Source organism: Sminthopsis crassicaudata, chromosome 4 (assembly GCF_048593235.1).
Source record: "Sminthopsis crassicaudata isolate SCR6 chromosome 4, ASM4859323v1, whole genome shotgun sequence".
NCBI classification, from domain to species: Eukaryota; Metazoa; Chordata; class Mammalia; order Dasyuromorphia; family Dasyuridae; genus Sminthopsis; species Sminthopsis crassicaudata.
Window position 1 is genome coordinate 260,004,935 of NC_133620.1, and position 9,370 is coordinate 260,014,304.

The 9,370-nt window shown below is 38.3% G+C and overlaps 1 protein-coding gene across 1 annotated transcript in view; it reads left to right on the forward strand.

The window, feature by feature from the left end:
- HMGCLL1 (3-hydroxy-3-methylglutaryl-CoA lyase like 1) overlaps nucleotides 1-952 on the forward strand; it is a 233,614-nt gene extending 232,662 nt beyond the window's left edge. The window contains exon 9 of the mRNA XM_074310629.1: nucleotides 625-952. Within this exon, the coding sequence (XP_074166730.1) occupies nucleotides 625-735 (111 nt within the window). The 3' untranslated portion in view covers nucleotides 736-952. The remainder of the gene's footprint in view (nucleotides 1-624) is intronic.
- The last annotated feature ends 8,418 nt before the right edge of the window (nucleotides 953-9,370 follow it).

A 9,370-nucleotide genomic window follows, 5' to 3' on the forward strand; every position in this document is an offset into this window, starting at 1 on the left:
AGGTTTAAAGTGATGAATTTAGCATTGGATAATTAGAGAATCAAATAGAAATAGTAGAGATATCTAGTTGATACAATGGATAGACTACTGAACCTTAATTAAGCAAGGAAGATCTGAATTTAATTCTGGCTTCTTATTAGCAAGACATTAGCAAGTGAGTAAAATAACCATAGATAAGTCATTAACTTTTTGCCTACTTCAATTTCCTCATCTGTAAAATGGGGATAATAGTAACACTAACCTGCCAAAGTTGTTGTGATGATTACATATTTATAAAGCGGGGCAGCTAGGTGGCGCAGTGGATAGAGTACCAGTCCTGAATTCAGGAGGACCCAAATTCAAATCTGGTCTCAGACACTTAACACTTCCTAGCTGTGTGACCCTGGGCAAGTCACTTAATCCCGGCCTCAGGGGGGGAAAAAAATATAGATAGATAGATAGATAGATAGATAGATAGATAGATAGATAGATAGATAGATAGATATAGATATCTATCTATATATATATTTATAAAGTATTTTGTAAACATTCAAATTCTATTAAAATACTAATTAGTAATACTACTAATAGCCTTTCACCATTTCATTTTTCTCTTTTCTTCTTTCTCATTTTTTCACTGACCAGGGAGTGAATCTTTACAAAGTAATGGAAGCTGGGAACTTTATTTGTAAAGCTATAAATAAGACAACAAATTCAAAAGTAGCACAGGCCTCCTTCAATGTTTGCAGTGTTTGACATGAATGAAGTTGGGTTGTGAAATTTGGAAGCTCCATCTCTCCTACAAAGATATCATCTGAAAAATATTACTGTCAATTTATTTGGAAATGTGAAATGATGGACAGAAGTGGAAGTAGGCTTTTAAATAGAAGATTGTTGACTCAGAGCATAGCATGGATACCAGGTAAATAGAAAATCTTGTGGATAAATAATAAAACAACTCAGTGTATAAATATATTATTACTTGGAGAATGTCATGTATTGCTGTGACAAAAATAACTTTTAAAATTCACCTAAAATTGACTGCAGATTTCCCCAATATTGAATACTTGGTTAATACTTAATCAAGTTGGTTCAACATAGAGTACATATTTTCAGTAGTTTATGAGATTCCACATAGTGTGTGGCCCTGATATTATGTATTTTGCTCCTGATCTCAACTTTCTATTTGCCAAGTCAGTTAAGTTATGAACGAGGAGCCAAATCTCAATATGACCCTAAGTAATTTTAGCAATAAGACTTTTGTATTTCAACTATAGTTAACATCTGTTAACTATTTGAATGACTTTATCTTGTTCCAAGAGGCTGTGGTCGATGGCAACATGCCATATCCTGGGAACATATTAGGACCTCCCATATTTGTTACATGCATTCAGTTCACCATGCTTCTCTTTTCATCAGTTACAGTACAAACCAATGGGCTCTTACTCAACAATAAAGAAACTGGAGGTGGGATTTTCAACCCATTTACTTCATACCACAAAATAAAATGATTCTGGTTTTACTTTTAGCACATCCTATTTTCACATCTTGTTTCCAATTCCATATTGCCATTGTAACTCTAATTATATAAAGTTGCAATGTTATTAAAGACAGTTCTCAATGCATAGACAATCTTATTATTTGTCATTCTATAGTTAAGTTAAACCACATACACTCAGGTTATCTATTTTTTTTAAATAGTGTGCTTATTGTTGAACTTGAAATTCTTGGTTATTGTAAACTCAAGAAGACAAATTATCACATAGAAAATTCTTACTGAAATGACCCAGGCCAATGCATCAAAGATGGGCAATGAAAAATGCTCTATTAAGAATAACCTTTCAGTAACCTATGCAAATCATGTGTAGAAAATGTAAAACTTTACTCTGAAATATAAGTTATCTTATTTATTTAAACTTCTCCAATAATACCTGATAATATTAACTTTTAAATAAGTTGAATATTGATTCAAATATGAAAATGAACATTGTGAATTTTGTCTTAATATTTATCAATTATCTTAAATATAAATATATGTATGTTTATATATATATATATATATATATATATATATATATATATATATATATATATATATATATATATATATATATATATATATATATATAAAACACCAAAGCACGAAAGGGAAGTACTGATTGTAACTAAAGCAAATTTAATAACAATAGTGCAAATAATAAATCTCATAAGTGAAACATGCTGAAAGTTAGAAAAGCAAAATAGCTATCAGAAAAAAGGTCAATTCACCTGGTAATAGAAAAGTGGTAAAGGAAGTAGACACTTCTACCCAAAACTATCTTGTCACTCAAAATGGTAAGTCCAGTCTTCACTGAAATATTATTCAATGATGATGTTAAGGATGTTTTCTTTCCCATTTCCCTAGCCCCTGAATATATATAACTATGCATTTCCTACACAGTTTTATTTAACTCTTAAATCAAAATAAAGCCTCAGTATTCATCAGGAAATACTAATGTCACATAGGCCTCTGGATTAACAGGAAAGAATGTGTTAGACTCAACAAAGACTCAACAATAAAGAAATTAGAGGTGGGATTTTCATCCCATTTACTTCATGCCACAGAAGAGAATTATTCTGGCTTTACTTTTAGCACATCCTATTTTCATATTTCCTGCCCCCCCCTCCCGGTTCCAATTCCAGAGAAGGAAAACATTTCCTGAGATTTTGGACTCTAAGAAACTTGGGTTCCATCTCAACATCCCTGGCTTCTAGCATGGTGGCTAAAATAAATAAAGTGCTTAATCAGTACTTTCAGAAATAAATTTAACGGTAAAATACATCAAGTCCAAATCTTTCAATATGTAGAGGAGAAAAGAGAGATCCAGAGATGCTGAGGGGCCTAGGACTTAAATTCAGGTTATCTATGTCTTTTCCCTCTATAATGTATTGCCTCTCTTTGAAGGCAATCTTCTATCACCAGTAGAGTCTGCTGAATTCACTGCATTGTCTCTTGGTCTAAAACACAGAGCACTAATCTGACACACAAAACATTTAATGTATTGCTAACATACTTAGCTTTTATATAGCAACTTTAGAGTAAAATATTTTAATTGATTACCCATAAAATGTCTAGCTTAAAAAACAAAGTTCTTTATCTTCTTAATCACAAAATTGAATAACTGGAATAAACTGCTGAGGGTCCTTTGGTCTTACTGCTATGTATTCCATCTGCAACATTTTGGACAAGTGTTACTCTAATCTCTACTCAGAGAGCTTACCTATATGCCCAAATCATGTATCCATTTTGACATAGGGTGTGAGATGTCTATACCATGTTTCTGATATATTATTTTCCAGTTTTCCCAGCAATCTCTGTCAAAGAATGGGTTCCTATTTCAGAAGTTGGAGTGTGGGGGTTTAGAAAACATTAGACTATTATAGGCCTTGATTGTTGTGTTATGAATATTTAACTTATTCCATTGATCCACTGATCAAACTCTTTCTTAGCCAGTACCAAATGGTTTTGATGACTGCTGCTTTGTAATGTAGTTTTAGGTTTGGTACTGCTAAGCTACCATCCTTTGTATTTTTTTTCACCAATTCCCTCGATATTCCCTTGATATTCTTGACCTTTTGTTCTGCCAGATGAATTTTGTTTTTATTTTTTCAAGTTTTATAAAATAATGTTTTGGCAGTTTGATTTTTATGGCACTGAACAAATAGGCCAATTTAGGTACAATTGTCATTTGTATTACATTATTAGCTCAGCCTACTCATGAATAATTGATACTTTTCCAATAGTTTAGATCTAATTTTATTTGTGTAAGAACTGTTTTGTAATTGTGTTCATGTAGTTCTTGGGTTTGTCTTGGCAGGTAGACCCCCCAGTATTTTATTTTGCTTACAGTAATTTTAAATGGAATTTCTCTTTTTATCTCTTGCTGATGGGCCTTGTCAGTAATATACAGAAATGTTGATGATTTTTGTAAGTTTATTTTATATCCTGTACCTTTGCTAAATCTGTGACTTGTTTTCAGTAGGTTTTTAGATGATTTTCTAAGATTCTCTAAGTATATCATCATATCATCTGCAAAGAGTGTTAGTTTTATTTCCTCATTGCCTATTTTAATTACTTTAATGTTATTTTTTTCTTTTCTTATTGCTAAAGTCAACATTTCTAGTAAAATATTGAATAATAGTGGTGGTAATGGGCATCCTTGTTTCACCCCTGATGTTACTGGGAATGCATCCAGCTTCTCTCCATTACAAATAATGCTTCCTGTAGGCTTTAGATAGATTTTCCTTATTATTTTAAGGAATGCTCTCTTTATCCCTATGCTCTCTAGTGTTTTTAATAGGAAGGAGTGCTATATTTTATCAGAAACTTTTTCTGCATCAACTGAGATTATCACATGATTTCTGTTGGTTATGTTATTGACATGGTCAATGATGGTAATAGTTTTGGGGGCACCTTGGGAATGCTGATGGCATACCCAGCAATCCTGGACACCCCCATTACTGGCAGAATTCCCTAGTCTAACTAGGAAGTTGTCTCTCCACTGGCAAGGGCTCACAGAGTAAGACCAGGAAAGCTGGAGAGAGAGTATTAGGAGTAGAGTCCTCATGAAGAGGAAGGAAGGAAATTATAGTGACAGACAGACAATTTCACCCTTCCTTCTCCAGAGCTTCTTCATGGTTCTTGCAGATGAAAAACTTCAGATCTTCTATGGGTTCACAGGAATATTCTGAGATATCTGAATCCTAGAATATAAGCCAGCTGGGGGACTCTTCCAGTTTGATGATGTTGGAGTAGTCAGAATGATTGTGTATGAGCCTTTCCACTTTACACCTCAGACCCCTGAGGCTTCCAGGTTTTTAACAATACCATGCCCCCAGGATTATAGGGGCAGCAGTCTGAGTATGAGCATCTGTAGTTTAGAAAGATGTTCTGTTGTGTATTCAGAAAGGGCCTTCTGGACCACACCAAGCTGTGTGGCAAACTGGGTGATCAGATGCTGTCCTGGATTCATAAGAATGTTAGTGGTTAAGAGGGGTCTTCCAGAGGAAGTTTAAAGGGGCCTAGCTTAATGTTCTCCTAAGGTGCAATTCACATTCTAAGAAGTCCTAATGGGAGATTCTTCATCCAAAATTCTCTAGTCTCTAAGCACAGCTTAGTGAGGATTGGCCTGAAGGTGTGGTTCATTTTATCCATCTTCCCCGAGGCCTGAAGATTCCAGGCAGAGTGGAGATGGTAAGTGATTTTTAAGTGCTTTGACTACTGCTTGGGTTACATGAAAGGTAAAGTCCGGCCCATTATCTCTTGGTAAGGAGCTAGGCAGGCCAAAACGAGGTATGATCTTTAGCAAGCACTTTGATACCTCCTGAGCTTTTTGAGTCCTGGAAGCAAAAGCTTCTACCCAGTTAGTAAAGGTGTTAACAAAGACCAGAAGCAATTTGGAACCTCTACAAGGAGGCATATGCATAAAGTCTATTTGCCCATCTTCCCCTGGGTATGTGCCCCTTCTCTGAATAGGCTTCAGGAGAGAGGGAGTTTTAACAGCTCCCTCAGGATTTACTTGGGCACAAATTAGGCAGGCCTGGCAGACCTGCCTGATTGTTTCTCCCAGCTTGTGACCAGTCAAAATGCATTTCACCAGAGATTGCAGAGCTCCTGGCTACAGGAAGGGGTATAAGAATCAGGGAACTGGGGATTAAAGGTGCCATGATCAGGGGTAAATGAGAACAGCTTTAGCAGCTGAATCTGTAAACCTATTTCTCGTGGCCTGAAGTGAATCTCTCTTCTGGGGATATTTACAAATATGACTGAAACCTCCCTGGATTCCTGGACAGCTTGTAGTAGCTGTAGAATTTCTCCTGCATGTTTAATGGGAAAAATCTTTGTTGTCAACAGACCCCTTTATCTCCGTATATCTCCATGAGCTTGCAAAATATGAAAAGCATATTTGGAGTCAGTGTAGATTTTCACTCTCATTCCTTTCCCTAGTTCCAAAGCTCGGATTAGGGCAATGAGATCAGCCTTCTGGGCAGAAGTCTCAGGAGGCAGTAGCTTAGCTTCTAGGATGCCATTGAGGTCACCACAGAATAACCTGCCTTTCTTTCCCCATATTCAAGAAATCTCGACTCACTGGTAAACCATACCCCATCTGGGTTGTCAAGCAGAATTTCCCTTAAGTCAGGTCAGCTGGAGTAGACAGAATCTAGAGCTTCCTCACAATTATGAATAATCTCTCAGAATTAGGTGGTTTCTGGGAGCAGGGTGGCAGGTTTAAAGGTATACTGGACACAGAGAGTTAGGTTGGGGATATCTAACAGTAGAGCCTAATACCTAGTAAGCCACTGAGACCCTTTGGCTCCTAAAATGCCCTGAACCCAGTGGGGGGTTAAAACCTCTAATAGCTGTTCCAAGGTTAATTTTGCGGCCTCTTCAATTAAAAGAGCTGGGCAGCCACTGTTCTAAGGCGGGAGGGCCATCCCAGGGAAACTAAATCCAGTTTCTTTATGAAGTAAGTGATGGGTCTGGGGTCAAGTCCCAGAACCTGAGTTCGGACCACCAGGGCCTGACCTCACCTTTCATCAATATACAGAGTAAAAGGCTTTTCTAAATTAGGGAGGTCAGTTTGGCCTTCAGAGTTTTCAAAGCCTTAGCCTGATCAGGTCCCCATTCAAGGGGAAAATTATCAGGGCCTTGTATAGAATCATAGAGAGACTTGGCAATAATTCCAAAATTAGGAATCTAGATTCTGCAGAAACCAGCCATGCCCAGGAAAGTGGATAGCTGCTTCTTGGACGCAGTGTCTAGAAGGCCTCAAATGGTCTGGTTTCTCTCCTCAGTTAGAGAGCAAGAAGTGGGGGTAAGTTTGTGGCCCAAATATTTGACAGACTAGCAGGAATGTGGGCTTTGGGTGAGGAGACCCTCAAGGTTAGAAAATTTAGGATTTTCATGGCTGCATTTTGGGACTCCTCTCTGGTGTAGATTAAAATATTATCCACATACTGAATGTTAAGCAGTTCCAATTCCCTTAAGAAGTAAACAACTTGTTGGGGTTCACACAGGGCGTGGCCCTGCCTGTCAGGATTGCAGATCAAGATAAGACTGCCATTAAGCATCTCCAAAGGTTTATGTTCAAGAAATATCCCAATCCTGGAAAGCTTTGAGAGCAACACAAGAAGACCATCTGGAGATCTGAGAAGAGAAAATTAAGTCCCAAATTTCACCATTAAATCATACCCCAATAAGGGAGCAGGGCAAGAGGGAATAATAAGAAAGAATGTGTAAATAATAGTTCACCATGCTGGCAAAGCAGAGGGAAAGTCTCAAAACAGTTCTTAAGTTTCCCTTCAATTCCCATTATTCTATAGGGGGTGGGTCGAGTGGAGCCAGAGTGCTGGAGCAGAACTGAAAGAGAGAGACCCCCATATCAAAAAGAAATTCAATGGCCTTACCTGCAACATCCAAAGTAACCCTGGGTTCAGCAGCTGTGACAGAATAAGGGGGGCCTGGCTGAACCCTGGGCCTGTCACTCCTGGTCCAGAGAAGACCAAAGTGTGAGGCTTAAAGCAGTGGCTCTACCCCTCTCTGGGCAGTCCCTCTTCCAGTGCCTTTCCTTGTTGCATTCAGGGCACAGGGGTGGGGAGTGGAAGTGGATGCATGGTGAATCTGAGGGCAGTTGCATGCCCAGTGTTCCTGCCCATTACAGCTAAATCACAAACCCCTGTGTTTTCTGAAAATAACAGCAGCCAAGATATGGGACTGTTCTTTATTTCTTGCTCTGGCCTGTGGTCTTCCTTTTCTGCTGTAGCTCTATTGTTAAAGACTCCAAAAACTGTTTCTAACATGGGACTTTGGGGACCCAAGGTAACATCTGCAGCTTCCTCCATATATCTGGGGCAGATTGGTTAATAAAATGCATGCTGAGTCCACTCTGGAGACCAGATTAGAGTCTTGAGGATTTTCAAACCAAGTTTGTCTGTTTTTTAAGACAGCCTAAAGGAGAAGCTTTAGGAATAGAGGAGGTGAACTGTCCCATTTTGCCACAAGCCTGAGATTCTTCAATTCTATAGCTCCTACTTCTCTTTAAGTCCTCCTAGAGAGAGAGAGAGACATATGACAAAAACTTTCCCTAAATAAGGGGACTTTTGTCAAGGCATAGGAATTCCAGCATGGGCATCCCCAGACAGAGAATTGTGCTGGTGTGGAGCCCCAGTCAACCCAAATTTTCCCAGAAGCTTGAGCCATCCTAGCTATAGAATAGATCACCAGTAAAAAGGGGTTAATCTCAGCTGGGCTCTTGGGGATCCCCGTACAAGATCACCAAATAATGAGGTGTGGGAATAGGGGGAGAGATCCCCTCTGGTTGGAGACACAGGTCCAATGCGAAAGAATTTGCAAACCAGAAATCTGTGTTCTCTAAGAAGGAGGCTTTCTTAGTGGGCAAAACTCATGATTAGGAATTTGGCAAAGGTGGGTTAACAGACCCTTGGTTATATGGCGGAAATCTTGGCCTGGGGCTGGTAGCTGTCTGGGCTGATCAATAGAGGATTGTAGAGGACCACAGGTATTGGGGAACTCTGAGAAAAGTATATTTGAAGCAAAGATACTTACATCAGGGTGTTACCTCAGTGTGATTAATGAGATGATGGTTCTCTAGTTCACATGCACTTAGTACTTAGTGTAATATGGTGATGTAAGGGTTCTACAGTTGGCAATACTCAGTGTGCTGTAATGATATAATTGTACTAAGATATATAAGGACTGAGATTACTGAAATAAACAGACTCCAGAGAGAGACTCAAGTGTGTTTGTGTGTGCTTGAGCTCGAGCTCAGACTCCAGAATCCAGAGAAAGCTAGCGGGGACATTACATTTTGGCGTCCAAATGTGGGGCACTGAAAGAAGCACATTACATTTTGAGGCTTTGGATGTAAGAACCTACACTCAGCAGTTTGACTGATGCAATTGTGAGTTGAATTGTGAGAAGAAGTTCCTGTGACCTGGAAAAAGGGTGAGTACAAAAATAGACAATTGGGAAACTTTGGTAAGGGTTAAACTAGTTAGTTTTGGTTTTCAGCTAAAATGGGGCAAATACTAAGAAAAGAGCCTTCCCTACCCCAAAGGAAGTGTGTAGCAAGTATTGTTAGGTTAATAAAGAAGGAAAGCTTGTTAGTAATTTGGAAGCAGATCATTGGACTCTTAAAAATATTACATCTCCTTGGTTCTCTAAGGAAGAAAAATTAGAGCCAGATATGTGGAAACTAGTGGGAGAGCAATGAATTGAATATTATGAAGCTAAGGGTCCTGATTCAATTCCTGAGGAACCATTCTATATATACAACATAATACAATTGGCTTTAAGAAATCCCGCAAGTGTTAAAATAAGGAAAAATTTTAA